Source organism: Ipomoea nil, unplaced genomic scaffold, assembly GCF_001879475.1.
Source record: "Ipomoea nil cultivar Tokyo-kokei standard unplaced genomic scaffold, Asagao_1.1 scaffold2926, whole genome shotgun sequence".
NCBI classification, from domain to species: domain Eukaryota; kingdom Viridiplantae; phylum Streptophyta; class Magnoliopsida; order Solanales; family Convolvulaceae; genus Ipomoea; species Ipomoea nil.
The window spans coordinates 3792177-3808242 of NW_017619354.1; the positions used below are offsets into that span (position 1 = coordinate 3792177).

Here is a 16066-nt window from a genome sequence, read left to right on the forward strand (position 1 = left end):
TCAGTTTCATTCTAGCTATCTTATTTACTATTTATTAATCAAATAAATTATTTCTTCCTTGCTTATTTTCTTTAATAATTTTTAAATTTAATTTGTTGTATTTAATATTACAATGTAGTTTTCAAATATATAAATTCTATATATTAATATTAAATTAATATTATGAAAAATTGAATTAAAAATAATTTCAATTAAGTTTCGTTAATGGAATCAGATAAACAAAATGAGATGGAAGGAGTAATTTTTACTCCGTATTTGACAAGAAATGTTGTTGTTATCTAATCCAAAATGTTTTTGTAATAATTAATGTTGGACCAAATAGGCAAGTAGATTGGTACATTTGAAACAGTAGTGGGGCAAAAACAAAAATCACTTTATTCTGGAAAAATGGCTAACTAGATTAGTACAACAACATGAATCCAGGTTTTATTAGTAAAACACAACAGATAGACCAATAAAGCAGTCGGGTTCATTTCCATTTATATATTCCAAGTTTGAAACCCTACAAAATACACTGCTAATTTTCCGATTTTGGCTGATGAGTTTCTGACGAAAATCAAATAACGGTGATAACTGATAACCCCTTTGGTATTCTTTTCTCTTCTGAACTGTAGTTTCTCTTTTTTTTTTTTTTTTTTTTTTTTTTTTTTTTTTTTTTCTGTACAACTTTCGGTACAGTAATGCTTTGCTAAAATTGTTCAATTTTGTGAAAGTTTTAGGTTTATATGTGCATACTTATATAGTTGCAATACGTTGTTTGAGACTGTCGAATTTGTGGTATATATCATCTGATCGTGTTCTTCTGGTTGAGTATATTTATTTGTTTCTGGATAATTTGTTAATTTGTTTTAGGTTTGGGTTGATTTTGTTGAGGGCATACTTGTCTGAACTTGTTTTGATAACGGAACTTAGTGCCAACTGAACCGTCGCAAGATTTAGGATTGAAATTCTTTTTTGCCGAGAAAATATTTGTTCAAGTTTTTCTCCAGTTCATCATTCTGGACCATTTAGACTAAAATAGGTTTAGATGCCAGAATTGTTTTAATGATTTTAAAATTGCTGAGCATTTTAAATTCCAAATGGTTTAAATAAGTAATTTATCGTTTCTCATTGGTTATTCTGTTACCTATAACAAGTGTTAATTTGGAATTTATGAATGGATATAAATTACAGTGCCGGTTGATATGGCTGGCCAGATGAATAACTTCGGGAAAAGGTTGCAGTCTGATTCAGAATTTCCAGGAAATGATGGAGGCAAAAGAAGGAATCCAACTGATGAAAGAGACTCAAATACCATTGGACCAGAGGATACAGTTTACCGTTTTTTGTGTCCCTTAGGTAAAATTGGAAGCATAATTGGTGTGGGTGGGGATATTGCTAAACAGTTGAGAGCTGAAACCAATTCAAAAATTAGGATAAGTGAGACTATACCTGGATGTGAGGAGCGTGTGGTTACTCTTTATAGTTCGAGTGAAGAAACTAATGAATATGAAGAAACAGGTGATCTAATTTCACCAGCACAGGATGCTCTCTTTAAGGTTCATGACAGAGTATTTGCAGAAGAGGCACGCATGGAAGATGAGCTGGGGGAACCCCAGCAGATTGTTGTTCGGCTTCTTGTGCCATCAGATCAGATAGGTTGTGTTATTGGGAAAGGCGGACAAGTGATCCAAAATTTACGCAGTGAAACTGGTGCTCAGATTCGAGTTTTAAGCAGTGAACATTTGCCCCCTTGCGCTCTTGGTTCTGATGAGCTTATCATGGTAATTTAGACTATCTTATGTTGCATTGTATTAGTTAATTTTGATATATGAGATCATGATGGTTAATTTTGGTAATATAGAGGGGTTTGAGAGGTAAAGATATATTGGAATGTGGTTTCTTTTCAGATAACAGGGGAAGGTGCAGTTGTGAAAAAGGCACTTTATCAAGTAGCATCACGCCTTCATGATAACCCTTCACGATCCCAGCACCTGTTACTTTCATCAGCTAGCATTTATAGATCTGGTGGTGGACATACGTATCCACATGCTGGTGCCCATGGCTTGGGTATGACTTCTGTAATGGGTTCTTATGGGTCTTACAGAAGTGATGGTAGAAATAGGTTGGCTTCTGCAAAGGAATTCTCCATCCGTTTGGTTTGCCCGAACGAAAACATTGGAGCTGTCATTGGCAAAGGTGGAAGTATAATCAAACAGTTAAGACAGGAATCAGGCGCATCAATTAAAGTCGACAGTGCAGCTGCTGAAGGAGATGACTGCATAATATTTGTATCAGCTAAGGAGGTGAGTGCATTGTAATTTATTGTTTATTCTGAGTGGCTAAAATTCAGGGCTCAAGCCTGTCTTGGTGCCAGACTATGAATTTATTATGTGTCAGACATTTGAAGATCCATCCCCAACAATTGATGCGACTATGCGCCTGCAACCACGGTGCAGTGAGAAAACGGAGAAAGAATCAGGTGATACTGTTATCACAACTCGCTTGCTTGTACCCAGTTCACGAGTCGGATGCCTTATAGGGAAAGGTGGTTCCATCATTAGTGAGATGAGAAATACCACGAGGGCGGGTATTCGAATCCTAGCCAAGGAAAATCTACCCAAAGTTGCATCTGAAGATGATGAGATGGTGCAGGTAATTTCTTATGAGTTCTTACATGTGTGCATTTGTTTTGTTCCTTCAACACCCCCCCCCCCCCCCCCCTCCCCCTTCTCCCCTCTTCTTTAATCTAGCTTTCTATTGTTAAGAGTCCACATCTATAAAATAAGAGAGAACATATGGGTTTATAAGGCCATGGGTTAGACTAGCTAATTGGTTGGATTCAATCTTTTAGTGTGGTTTGGCCCATGTGCATGATAGCCCAGTTGAGTGACCATGGCCCAATCTTGCCTGTGCCTGATGGTTGGGATGAGTTCAAATGTGAAAAGTTTCACAATTTTCAAGAAAAGGTCTGGTCATTTACTCATTTTTGCATTATGATTTTCCTAATGCTGTTCAGATTACTGGAGAGCTCAATGTTGCTAGCACTGCATTGTTCCAAATAGTTTTGCGCTTGAGGGCAAATGTTTTTGAGATGGAAGGAACTTTAGCTGCAATTTCACCAGTTCTTCCATATGGTGGAGTGCCTCCCAACATCTCAGAAGGTTCAAAGTATTCCAATCGTGATAATAAATCACGTAGCCATGGGCATCCAATGTATTCTGGTGTACGTGATTTTGAGGATTCACTTCCAAATGATAGTTATGGTGGTTCACAGGTATTTATAAATTTTTTGGTTTGATTTAATACTTACAGATTATCTGTCCAATTTATGATCAAACCTTAAACTGTTCCTGGCTTTGAGCTTGACAAACAGAAATTCTCATGTCTGAAGTTCAATTACATAGTCAATTTTGCCGTCACATTCCCACAATAACTGATCTATGGTCCTTGTTTTCAGATTGGTGGCGGAAGTAGTTATGGACCTTATGGAGTTTACTCCTCTAGCCGTTCTAATAGTGCAGGGTAAACCTTTTGGAGCTTGGGCTGTTTTTTTAACTTTCATTATTTCAAATTTTCAATTTTATTTTTCTTTAGTTTGACTGTTCTTAAAGATGATTTTATATCTTTTGAAATATAATTTTCTCACCCAACCCTGATACCCATTTACCAGGTTAGCTAGCCATAACCCTGTATCTTATGGCAAGTCTAATGGTTTCTAGAGTTCTTGGGTGTGAGGGCTACAGGTAGAACATTTTCTTGTTCATATCTACCAATGAATAAGCAGCTTGGGTTTGCATTTAAAAAAAAAAAATTCTTAAAAAGATGATTTTGTTTTTTTAAAGATATTTATTCCTGTTTTTCATCTGGACTCAAACCTATATTGATCTCTAATGCAATTTCTTTTACTTTTGCCTTTCCCTTTCCGTCAAAACAGCTCTGGTCCATGATGCCTGAGTCAGCCCATGCCCCTTTTGGTGCAGCCTAAGAACAGAAGATGAACAGGATACAGAAAGTTGTGGTTGTCTTGCCCATAGCATTGTTGGTTTTTAGGAGTTGTGGTCATCTTGCCCAGTTTTATACTTTTATATTGTAATGAAACATTTTATCTGGTTGTTTGTGGCCTTGTACCTGATACCTTTAGGTTCTTTGGTTTCATAAACCAGTGCCAAAGCATTTACGTGTAATTTAGCACTACTTTGATCGTCTTTTTTAATTCTTTTGAATCTTATGCAAGTCGTGAGGAATTCTTTTTGTGATATCATATAACAAGATTTCACTACACCATTAAGCATTGATGTGCCCGTATTGCATTTTTTCTGAATTTTTGAGACAACATGCAAGTCTACAGTTAAGAACTTGAACGGTTAGGTCTCAGCTTGTGGATGATCTAGGGTTCATATCGGAAAATGTAGTTATATAGTAACTTTGCCTGAATTGCCATTCCTATCATTCCTTCCTGGCCCAAATGCTTGGCTATGTTGATTAATCAACACATCCTATTGAATCTTGTTTCCATTTGAAGCTCAACAAATAGGTTACCTAGGACACAGAAAGTCCCCCCCTTGTCTCGAATTTGTAAATGTGATTGAAATTTGGCTGGAGTAGTGCAGTCCAATGCCAAAATGCAGGATGTTCTTGAGCATATTGGTGCTTTTGGTTGGGCTACAGATTGAAAGTGAGTCTTAACGGTCCAAGTTTCTTAGACACTGGTGTCCAACTATACATGATAGGGTTAACTTTATATTTTTTCTTGGTAAGAATCAAATCCTACGCCTTACAGTTATTGTAAAATTAAACTATTAATTTCATTAGATTGATTAACCAGTTGTGTTAGTGTTTTGAGACAACTTTCATTTTGTAAACAAATGCTTAGAAGAAAGCCAGCAAGGCCTTTACTCTCTACCTACATAGTGCAAGTTGCCTCCGGGACACAATTCAGTGATTGAAAGCCTGAGTGTGGGTGTATCAATCGTTATGTGTGCACCGTGCGAACAACGTCGTTTTACTATGGTGGAGTAACGGTACAGTTAGTGGCACTGTTTAACTCCACCAATCATTTTTTTTTTTTTTAAACTCCACTCGACGGAATTTCCACAATTTTCGGTGTGGATATATAGTTCACTAATTTTGGATATATAGTTAACTAATTCTGGATATATAGTTTATTAATTCTGGATACATAGTTCACTCATTCTGGATATATAATTCATTAATTCTGGATATATAGTTCACTAATTCTGAATATATAGTTCATTCATTTTGAATACACAGACGCATCAAACTATCATAAGTCAAAACAGAGTATCAGTAACCTCTGTGGACATATAGTTCACTAATTCTGGATATATAGCACAACATAACGCCGTTAACAGCAATTGAAAATGAATTTTTTTTCCAAGTCGAACGTGTCGTTTTTAATCAAAACGATGCCGTTTTTGCAACCATGTGCACCATGCATGGTGCACACGATTGCACGACATAATTTGCGTGGGTGTATAGTGTAGATCTAACAATTCGTGTATACTAAGTTTGTTTACGGGTCGACATAATAAAGACATGAACATTATAAGGCTAAAGACATACGCGACACGTTAAGGGTTGAAATTCTTAATACGAATATGAACACGATTTGCGAACCGATTATACGGATTGATACGATATACATGTTTTGTTAACAGGTTTTATATCATGTTCATACGATATTGCACGAAATCAGTTTAAAATCGCTAAACACACATACACATATTTATTTATTTTTTTTGAAAAAAAAAAAAAAACAAAATTTGAAGTAAAATTATAAAAATAAATAAATAAAGAAATAAAGCCTACCATTCAATTCATTAAACAAAAAACTAAATAAATATTCAATTCATAACATTCAATTAACATATTATGTGTCTATAAATAAATTGAAGACACATAATATGTTAATTACATGTGTCTAGATTATAAATTAATTTTCTATTAAGTAATTTTTGGGTGTGTTTGGTTCATGGGTTTATAGACTATGAATAAGAATAAAAATCATAGTGTTTGGTTGACAACCTTTTAAAATACAACTATGAAATTTGATTATCCATCAATTAAAAATCTCATCCCCTAATTTAAAAGAGGTACCATTCCATCTTATTAGTAATTTATTTAATTTTTAAGTTTAGATTAGTACTTTTAGATTTTTGTTTTGATTTTTTTTTTTGTTCATATCGATGCTTTGGATGTCATTATATTAAGATCAATTATTTTGATTTTTTTTTTTTGTTTTTAACATTGATTCCAGTTCCACCCTATTACCAATTACCAAACATGCAAAATACATTTACTAAAACTCATTACCATTTACTAAGTATTTGATTTACATACCGATTCCAATTCTCATGTGCGAACCAAACACACCCTTATTTTATTAGTATATAAATTATGGAAACTTATAACAAATATTTTATCATAGTTTGTATTTAATTTTTGTGTATTTTAAAATATGTTATGAAATAGATTAAAGATAGAATGTTTTAATATATTGTTTCATATTATCTATTTGTTGTAATCTTATCAATTCATTAGGTATTTTAAATAGAAACATACTTTCATTTTATATTATATAACAATAACAATGGGGTCTTAAGTTATAAACAAGTTTATACTTACCATAAAACAAAATTCTGAACTTTAACTTGTTTAATACCTAATAGGATATATTGTTTCTTACTTTCTTATGCATACTATAATTCTACATTAAAATTTCATAATACAATACAATTCCTAATTGAAAAATTATAAAAATACTCCGATAGTATAACTCAAGCTCGTGTCGCCGCCCAGAAGTATCGTTGCTCACTTGCTCGTCCTCTACCTCTCGGGTCTGGTTTCCGGGTTTCGACACTCAGGTAATAAAACTTCTGTCTTTAATCAGCTTATGTGGCTACTGAATTTTGTTCTGGCTACTGAATTTTGTTCTTTTATGTTAGGGTTTCTAAAAAATCATGTTTTTAATCTGACTTGATTGATATGAAACTTGGATTTTTATTATTCGTTAACATTTTTTGTAACCTTTTTGGATTATTTTGAAGATATGATGTCTAAAAATGTCTCATTAGTATAATTCTTTGTAACATTTTTTGTCCATTTTTTAATCTCTTGAATGTTTTGTATGGATCCTTTCATAGAAAAAGTAGAGAGAGGGTAGGGAGACAGAATTGAGAGATTATAGAGACATAATAGAGAGAAAGAATATGGTAAGGAAAGATAATTCCTTTACAGCGCGTTTGGTTGGAGGGATTTTAAATTCCCCTCCACTTAATTCCTACTTAATTCCGAAGGCCATTAAATTTCGTAGTTTGGTTGGAGGGAATTACAATTCCATGGAATTGCAATTCCCTCATTTTCATGAAATTAAAATCCCATGTCCCCCCTTGGAATTTTAATTCCTGGAAAAAAAAGATAGTGATGAGACAAAATTACCCATTCCTTTTTTAACCTAAAATTAATGTCTAACAATAATAATGGACATTTTTGACTTTATACTACTTATTCCCTTTCAATTCCCATGTATACCAAACATTGGAATTGAAATTCCCAGTAATTCTATTCCTATCAACCAAACACTGGAATTTAAATTCCCACTTTATTCCCAGTAATTCAACTCCCATGGAATTACAATTCCTTTCCCACATAATTCCCACCCTCCAACCAAACGCCCTGTTATAGTCTAATTGATCCTTTTGTTTGTACAACATGAGTACTTGACTGTCTATACTAAATTACTAATGCAGCTTATAACTAAGCTACCAAAATTATACTAACAAAATAAGGTAATGATATCATAACTCCCTCTTGATTTGATTCTCTATAATCAGCTTTTATCATGGCGTATCAGTTGTGCACGGGATACTTGCAATAGTTATGTTGTGCATCCGTATGCACCATGCAACGACGTCGTTTTATTAAAAAACGCGCGTCTCCCCTTAAAAAAATTCAGGTTCGATTCCCAACAACAACATTATATTGTTCATTCATTCTGGAATTTTAGTTCAATAGATTATGGAATTATAGTTCATTGATTATGGAATTATAGTTCATCGATTATGGAATTGTAGTTCATCGATTCTGAAATTTTAGTTTATAGATTATGGAATTTTAGTTCATTCATTTTGAAATTTTTAGTTCATAGATTAGATTATGGAATTATAGTTCATCGATTATGGAATTATAGTTCATTGATTATGAAATTTTAGTTCATATGTTGTTGCTGGGAATCGAACTTGATTTTTTTTTTTTTAAGGGGAGACGCGCGTTTTATTAAAACGACGTAGTTTTTGCATCCGTATGCACCATGCATGGTGCATACGGATGCACAGCATAATTTGCCCGATAGTTGATTGAAAATGGCAATAACAAGAATAATGCTTTTATGCTAGCAATAGTAGTGATGGTGGAGAAGATGATGTTTTTAGACAAATCTGATTATAGCACTAACAGTATCAGTAATGTTGATCACAGACCACTCAACCTTAGACCCCCTCAAAACGCTCATTGAAGCTATTTGAGATTGCTCTTCGAGATTTCAAGACACAGCTAGATGAAGATCCCATTGTCCACAGACACCTTTCTTCCCCTATGACACTTTGTTGGAGCAAAATCTTTGCAGGTTGATTGAGCCTTTCTCGAAGGTTGAAATCCGTCATACTGCTGAGTTGATTGAGTTGCCCGCTGACCATGTTGAGAAGAAGCTATCCCAGATGATTCTGGATAAGAAGTTGCTGGATTGCAGCATTGTGGGCTGGTTTTGGAAATTTCAAACACCCAAAAACACGCGGTGTGGATCAAGTTGCACCTTTTCAACCGCCTCATAATCACTTTATCCAGAATTTTTAAATTGCCAAGTGATAAAATATTGAATCTTGGAAAACATTTTCTTATCAATGCCAGAAGCTGTATCAGAAAGAGATAATGACTTGACACTCATCCTTTTTGCAGAGGTGGCCAAAAAATTCTGACTCTCACATGCTATGTATGACTGCATATATAACATAGTATAAATCTTCAAACATGTGAACCTAATAACTTTATCAGATAGATTATCAGATCACAGATATGAATAGCCATTTCGCCAGTGATTCTACAAACTTTAGAGATATGGTCAAATCTGATCTCCTTCTATAAATAGAAAGTGCTACTATTCTACCAAACATGTATATATATCTTGCTATTGCCTTGGCAACTCGAATTCATTGTGATGATGCCTCATCTTAGGTCTGGCATGTGATTATGGAGGTGTGAGGTGTAGCCAAGGATGACTTGCCGAAAGAAATTAAGGGATTTCATGTCATTTCTTCATTATCTGGATGAGATTAGAGGAGAATTGGCTTTGAGTCGAGGTCATCCTATAACCTTAGCTTAGTAGTTGTTAATTTGTGATTCGGCAAGTTGTCATTGGTTACATTTCAACCTTGTATTTGCATGTTGGATTTCTGATGTCTATATTTCAACGAGTTTCACGAATGAATTACAAGTGATCTCCTGTGATATGGTAAGCACTTTGCTTAAGTATTTTCTTTAAAAAAAATTATTCAATTCTGTTTACATGAACTTCATTTTCCTAAACATTTAATTTAATGATTAATAACATAATTAACTAAGGCAGGTCGATTTCTCTTTTGTATTTTATTATTTTATTTTATTTTTATTGTTGAATTTCTTGTATCATAGCTAGAGTGGGTGTTCTACATCAATTATATCTGTAGGGAAGTCGTCAATGCGTGTGTGCTTTGAATTATATTGGATGAACTCTTCATAGGTTTATTCTCAGTTTCCTCAAAGGTGTTAACCCTAAATCTATGTAATCTTTTGGAGTTTACTGTTTTTCTCATGTATTAAAAAAAATTATAATCATTGATTACATGCTTTATAGTTTATAATATCTAAAGGGATAATAATTAATGAATCATTAAATTTTATGCTTTTATTATTGTTCTTTCTGTTTGTATTTTTTTTTTTTTTTTTTGCGACAAAAGTTACACATGACTGAAAAATCCTAACTTTGAGTGTTCACGAGCTCCAATTTCAAACTGTATTATCAGTAGAGACCAAACCCAACCTTGTGATTCTCAACTTTGTTAAGTTTTACCTTACTTGGACCTTTGCACTACCGAGCTATGGCTGAGATCATTAATATGTGTGATTTTTGACCCCCCGCCCCGCAATGGTTTTTATTAGCACTTGTAGCGCACCTTGCCTTTGGAGTAATAGCCTTTTTTTTTTTTTTTTTTTTTTTGGGTCCTCCCATCTTCTATTTTCTATTCACACTTGCAAAAACTCTTAAAAAATCACAACAATTCGAAATGCTCTAATAAAATACTGAATTTCTAGATTTAAAATATGGAAAATAAGCACGTATGTGGATTTTGACAAAGACCAAATATTGAAATAGTACATTAAAAATATGAAAAATTTTACAATGTGTAAACACACTTCCATTATTATCTCATTACCTAATCCATTATTGCAACTAAACCTTCACCTAACTGTATGTAGCCCTGCCCTGTCCTGGCATGGTTTTGTGTTGGAGTTGGAAGGCGCAACATTTCATGTTTCCGTTACTATAAAATAAATAAAATGTAGTATGGAGATGATAGAGCAGGTAAGACGATTAAGAATATGCAGGAATAATATTATATATAATGCGCGCAAAACCTAATCTCCTCACCCGAATCACTTCCTATTCGCGATTAATCTATCATAGGATAATCGAAGCGCGATTTAGTATAAATTCTGGAATCGCGAATGCCAGGAACATGTGCATTGCAGTTGCAGATACAGATAGAGAAAGAAAAAGTTTGATTACAGATCAGAGTTAAGAAAGGCAGCTAGGCAATTAGTCGAAGATGATGAAGGCAGGTAGCGCACTGGAAGCCGGAGAAGCATCGAAGGTAGCAGCAGCGGCAAGGGGAGGAGGAATCAGAGGAATCAATGTGTTTGATCTCATTCTGCGCATTGCTGCCATTGTCGGAACCTTGGCCGCCGCCGCCGCCATGGGAACAACCAGCCAAGAGCTCCCGTTTGTCACACAGTTCGTGCGCTTTGAAGCTCAGTACGACGATATTGATACTTTCAGGTAACGTACTAACTAACTCATCAAATAATTCCTCTATTTTGTCCTCTATGCTGCTTTAGAATGATATTGGTCGATAGTTGGATTACACATTTATATTTATATATTATATATGGTCTCACTAAACTTATGTTTTGGTTTGTGACAAAATGAAAGGATGTTCGTGATACTGAGCGCAGTTGTTTGTGTGTACCTTGTATTCTCCCTCCCGCTATCCATCATCCACATTATGAGGAGAAGAGCTGGAAAGAGCAGAATCGTGCTCATATTTTTGGACACGGTAAAACATATATATATATATATATATATATATATATATATAATATTTATAATAAATGTATATATGTTGAATCTCACTCTTACTCATAATATATATTTGCATATTGAAGGTGATGCTGGGGGCTCTGACCGGCGCGGCATCGGCGGCGGCGGCCATGGTTTACTTGGCACATTATGGGAATTCATCCACAAACTGGTTCTCAATATGCCAACAGTATCCAGATTTCTGCCAGAGCTCTTCCGGCTCCTTAATTGGAGCCTTCGGAGCCGTCGTCGCCCTCCTTCTTCTTGTGCTTTTATCCGCCATAGCTCTAGCCAGGAGCCATTAATTAATTATTACTACTCCCATCCAAAAATGGCAATCAATATATTGCATTGTATTGTGTGCTTAGCTTCCATCTTATGCTATGCTACTTGTGTGTATTCTGGAAATTAATACTTTGTTTATGGTACTAAAAACAAGTGTTACATCCAAAGCATTTACACCTTTTTTTTTTTTTTCTTGAGTGACGAGGGAAATCATCAGCCACTATTGATACATATACCATGAATTATATTATGCTAGAAGTGCGACGAGATCATCAATTGATTTCAGGGTCTTCTTGTAATACACCATGGACTCGAACACTTTTGGGGTTCTAACGTAAAAATCAAACTGAAAAATTAAACAGGAATTACTGGCCTGGGTTAATAATTAAACTGCGCTGCAATGAATTAAATTGGTGAAAATTAAGTTGATAAAAATAAAGATTAATTACTTACCTCGTTAATGTTATCGACAAGTTGATTGGCTGTGTCAACGTAGGAGGCTTGTCTGGTCTGAGGCACCATGTACATTGCAGTCTTCATGTCCTGGGAAAGATACGCGGATTTCTGTCGCAAATAGAACAAAACATATTTCCACGACATCTTCTCCAGCATGGTTTCAATGCCGTGAAGTCCCTCGGCGGTCTGGCGAATCCTGGCCACGGCGTCTTCCGGCGACAACCCCGGCTCGAAGAATCTCTCCCTCAGAAACGACCGGGTTCCCCAGTTCTGGGCGAATGCCAGTGGGGTGAAATTAAGGCCTAGTGTCAGGGAAGTGGCTAGAAGAGTAGTCACCAGATTTCGTCGACTTTGAATTTGATGATTTTGTTCGGGCAGTTTGGCTTGGGTTTTGGGGAGTGATGATGAGCGGCATTGGCGAGGAGGATTATGGGTTTTGTTAATGGAGATTTGGGGGTGGAAGGGAATTGTGGAGCTTGTGAGGGTAGTGGCCATGGTTGTGTAGATGAGGATCGGAGGAAGTAGAACAGGTGGTTGTGATTTGTGAAAGAAAATGGTAACATTTTTTGAGTTTTGATTGGATGGGGTTTTTTTTTTTTTTTTTTTTTTAAAGAAAAAATGGACCTTTGGTTTTGGTGACTTGGCAATATATGCATTATCCTCTTTGGTTTGGATGGGAATTGAAGTTCACTTGTTATCAAGTGTGCGGTGTTCATATGGTAGTCATTCAATTCATATTGGCCCTGTTTGGTAAATGGATGTTAACTTATAACTGTTAACTGTGTAGCTGATTGAGTTAATTAGATGATATAACTAGGTTGATAACATTAGCTGATTGTAAAAATATGTTTGGTAAATTAGTTGGTAGCTGATAGCTGTTTAGTATATTTTTTTCTCAAAAAGTTAATTGGAAAAGTTACTTTGAGTAACTTTTTGAATTAGCATTTTGGAGTACAAAAGCTAATTAACCAAATACTTGTATTGATTTTTAAACCAAGTAAAAAACAACTAATAGTAGTTAAATAAGTTAAAATTGACCTATCAACTAACTATTTTACCAAACAGGGCTATTAGGTGGTTGAATTCTTTCATAATATGACATTCATGAATGATTTACAAGTGTGTTGTAAAAGTATTTGATGAAATATAATATTAGATAAAAGTTTAGTTTAACAGAATAACAGGTTTAATTCAGTAATATTTACAAGAGTAAATACTAAAATGGTCCTTCGACTATAGCTAAATTCACAAATTGGTCATCGACTTTCAATTTCAACAAATTAAGTCCTTAATTTTGTAATTTTGACACGATTTGATCCTCCATCTATTTGACCATTTGTTGACCGTGATCGACGATCTCCAGAAGAACCTTCAGCTCTCGTCAGAGCACGTAGAGGCCTCCAAGATGACGTTGCACTGGTCCGGAAACACGTCGTCTTCTTCGCTCTGGTACGAACTCAACTACATTGAATCTAAAGGGCGGATGAAGAAAGGCGACCGGATTTGATAGATTGCTTTCGGCAGTGGATTCAAATGTAACAATGCGGTCTGGAAATGCAACCAGAACCTTAAAAAATCGACGATGGACCATGAAATTACATATATATCCTCAAAAATCACAGTCAACAAACGGTCAAATAGACAGAGGACCAAATTGTGTTAAAATTACAAAGTTAAAAACTTAATTGGTTAAAATTGAAAATCAATGACCAATTTGTAAATTTAGCTATAGTCAAGGGACCATTTTGAGTATTTACTCTATTTACAAATTTAGTTTCAGATTGCTGCCTACAACAATCGTAATCAACTAGGTCTATTAGGCAGGTGAGAATTGACAAGTAGCATTGAATGCCAAAGCATAAAGTTGTCATTGTTCATGTTCTTGCCTCTCTCTCCGCCAAGTAAGCAATTAAACCTAAAAATTTGTGAATAAACTCCAAATTCTCCTATGATAATGTTGCTCTGATAAAGCATTTTTTTCTATGATAAAGCATTGTTTTAAAAAAAAAATCTACCAATGGTTTATGACTTTCACATTAACAATATTTTTCACTTTCACATTTACCAAGAGTTATTAATTTTCATTTACCTACACACCAAACTTTTCTTGGCCAACAGTATCCAACAATTAAATATGATTTTCCCAAAATTTGTGAAGAAATCCAATGGATGCACCTCCACACATACATTAGCTGTATCACAGGAAAAACAAAAGAAACTAAGACTTTACTTGATTTAAAACAAATCCAAAACAAATAATAATGAAGCAAATCAGTACGTACAATAAACATAAATATTTTGAATACAGATCAAACACAAAACAACAAAAAAAACTACACACCTCCGACATGGTTTTACTGTGCGTGAAACGCGAACAGCAGTTCATGTTCTTGCCTCTCTCTCCGCCAAGTAAGCAATCAAACCTAAAAATTCATGAATAAACTCCAAATTCTCCTATGATAATGTTGGTCTGATAAAGCTTTTTTTTTTTTTTTTTTTTTTTTGCTATGATAAAGCATTTTTTTTTTGCTCTGATAAAGCATTGTTTTCAACAAAATCTACTAATGTTTATGACTTTCACATTGGCAATATTTTTCAGTTTTACATTACCAAAAGTTATTAATTTCCATCTACCCACACACTTCAGAATCATAAACACAAATACTCATCTACTCACACACTTCAGAATCATAAAAACACTTCATAATACACACTTACCAATATTTATTTTATTTGTTGTCTTTAATTTCAGTCATTTTATGTGTTTAATGTTATATGTTTATTTTATTAGTTCGTTTGTAGTTTATTTTTTCATTCTTCCCATAATTTATTATTCCATTAATTGAACAAGTGCAAGCATATACGGAAAAAGAAAATCGGGCATCAAATTCAGACTTGGAGAAGGGAATGTATATTGATTATCTGGAAACGATGAAGATACAGAAGATATATAAAAGACGAGTTGGCGCCTAAGCCGTTACAACAGAGTTTTGATATAAAAGACCAAGCTACCCCTCTGGTTATTTCGCATGTTTCCCGTAAGTATATCGTCTAATAACCTTGTGTAATTAAATATTTAAATGATATGTTATAAACTTCCAATTCAATTAATTATTAAACATTTAAATTGTCAATAATAATATGCAGTACAATTGTTATTTTATATTTATTCCGAGTATGAGTATGTGTAATAAATCACATACTCGAATTATTATTAAGATATTAGTCAACACTAACGTTCTATCCCTCCAAGAAGATAAAGTTGCAATTAAATTAAATTTCTTATACATGATGTGTAGTTGATATAAACTTTAAAGAGTTTCTCAATTCTTTTCATTTAATTCGAAGATTACTATAATATTATGAGGAGCAAACCCGATTGATGGTAGCAGTGTTATACTATATTTGGAGGACCCAAAATTCAGCTGTTTGGAAGGGGTCTATGATGCGGCCTACAGAAATTGGCAGAGTAGCAGCCACAGCGCTACAAGCATACGGTGCGGCCCAGATCTGTCACACCCGGCCGGTAACGGCGTCGGCACCACCCGCCGAGCCGGATGGCGGTGGTCCACGGTGTTACGTGGATGCGGGCTTCCGTCACGACACGTGCGAGGCTACGTACGGTATATTACTAGTAGCGCAGGACGGCTCATTTGTAGCAGTAAAAAATGACAAATTACCTGTTTGTTTCTCACCACTTATGGCGGGGGCGCGGGCGTATAAGGAGGCACTGTCTTGGCTGCTTGAACGGAACAAACATCAGTAAGTTTACTCACGGATTGCATGGTATTGACTACAACTATGGGGCACCATGACACACACCCTCCTGACGCTATTGCGGCTTTGATTCATTAATACAATCGCAAGATTGACTTTCAAAAAAATATAAAGTTAAATAGGTTGACTTAAGTTTTAAATTTGAAATCGTTACAA

At 34.8% G+C, this 16066-nt stretch overlaps 3 protein-coding genes across 5 annotated transcripts; 2 read left to right on the forward strand and 1 right to left on the reverse strand.

The window, feature by feature from the left end:
- The first annotated feature begins 413 nt into the window (after positions 1 to 413).
- On the forward strand, positions 414 to 4270 carry LOC109162067 (KH domain-containing protein At4g18375). Of its 3 annotated transcripts, none has more exons than XM_019310722.1 (8): positions 414 to 588; positions 1174 to 1763; positions 1890 to 2285; positions 2380 to 2634; positions 2999 to 3256; positions 3440 to 3504; positions 3653 to 3725; positions 3917 to 4270. In XM_019310722.1, the coding sequence occupies exons 2-7, from the start codon at positions 1185 to 1187 to the stop codon at positions 3699 to 3701; spliced, it is 1602 nt and encodes a 533-aa protein (XP_019166267.1). In that variant the 5' UTR covers positions 414 to 588; positions 1174 to 1184; the 3' UTR covers positions 3702 to 3725; positions 3917 to 4270. The 3 variants fall into 3 exon arrangements, with proteins under 3 accessions (XP_019166267.1, XP_019166269.1, XP_019166268.1); XM_019310723.1 differs by having other exon boundaries at positions 430 to 566; XM_019310724.1 differs by lacking the exon at positions 3653 to 3725.
- Positions 4271 to 10388: 6118 nt separating this feature from the next.
- On the forward strand, positions 10389 to 11790 carry LOC109162069 (casparian strip membrane protein 2-like). The gene is made up of 3 exons (XM_019310726.1): positions 10389 to 11092; positions 11246 to 11369; positions 11479 to 11790. The coding sequence occupies exons 1-3, from the start codon at positions 10863 to 10865 to the stop codon at positions 11695 to 11697; spliced, it is 573 nt and encodes a 190-aa protein (XP_019166271.1). The 5' UTR covers positions 10389 to 10862; the 3' UTR covers positions 11698 to 11790.
- Positions 11791 to 11841: 51 nt separating this feature from the next.
- Positions 11842 to 12755, reverse strand: LOC109162068 (photosynthetic NDH subunit of lumenal location 2, chloroplastic). Its single transcript, XM_019310725.1, has 2 exons — positions 12131 to 12755; positions 11842 to 12023 (listed from the first exon to the last, which is right to left on the reverse strand). Exons 1-2 carry the CDS (start codon positions 12626 to 12628, stop codon positions 11925 to 11927), a joined length of 597 nt encoding a protein of 198 aa, XP_019166270.1. The 5' UTR covers positions 12629 to 12755; the 3' UTR covers positions 11842 to 11924.
- Between the last annotated feature and the right edge of the window lie 3311 nt (positions 12756 to 16066).

Coding starts and splice junctions, on each gene's coding strand:
- LOC109162067 (XM_019310722.1), top strand. CDS start 1,185: ATGGCTGGCCAGATGAATAACTTCGGGAAAAGGTTGCAGTCTGATTCA. Junction 3,257..3,439: donor ATAGTTATGGTGGTTCACAG/GTATTTATAAAT, acceptor CCTTGTTTTCAG/ATTGGTGGCGGAAGTAGTTA. Junction 3,505..3,652: donor AGCCGTTCTAATAGTGCAGG/GTAAACCTTTTG, acceptor CCCATTTACCAG/GTTAGCTAGCCATAACCCTG.
- LOC109162069 (XM_019310726.1), top strand. CDS start 10,863: ATGATGAAGGCAGGTAGCGCACTGGAAGCCGGAGAAGCATCGAAGGTA. Junction 11,093..11,245: donor GACGATATTGATACTTTCAG/GTAACGTACTAA, acceptor ACAAAATGAAAG/GATGTTCGTGATACTGAGCG. Junction 11,370..11,478: donor TGCTCATATTTTTGGACACG/GTAAAACATATA, acceptor TGCATATTGAAG/GTGATGCTGGGGGCTCTGAC.
- LOC109162068 (XM_019310725.1), bottom strand. CDS start 12,628: ATGGCCACTACCCTCACAAGCTCCACAATTCCCTTCCACCCCCAAATC. Junction 12,024..12,130: donor TTGTCGATAACATTAACGAG/GTAAGTAATTAA, acceptor TTAATTTTTCAG/TTTGATTTTTACGTTAGAAC.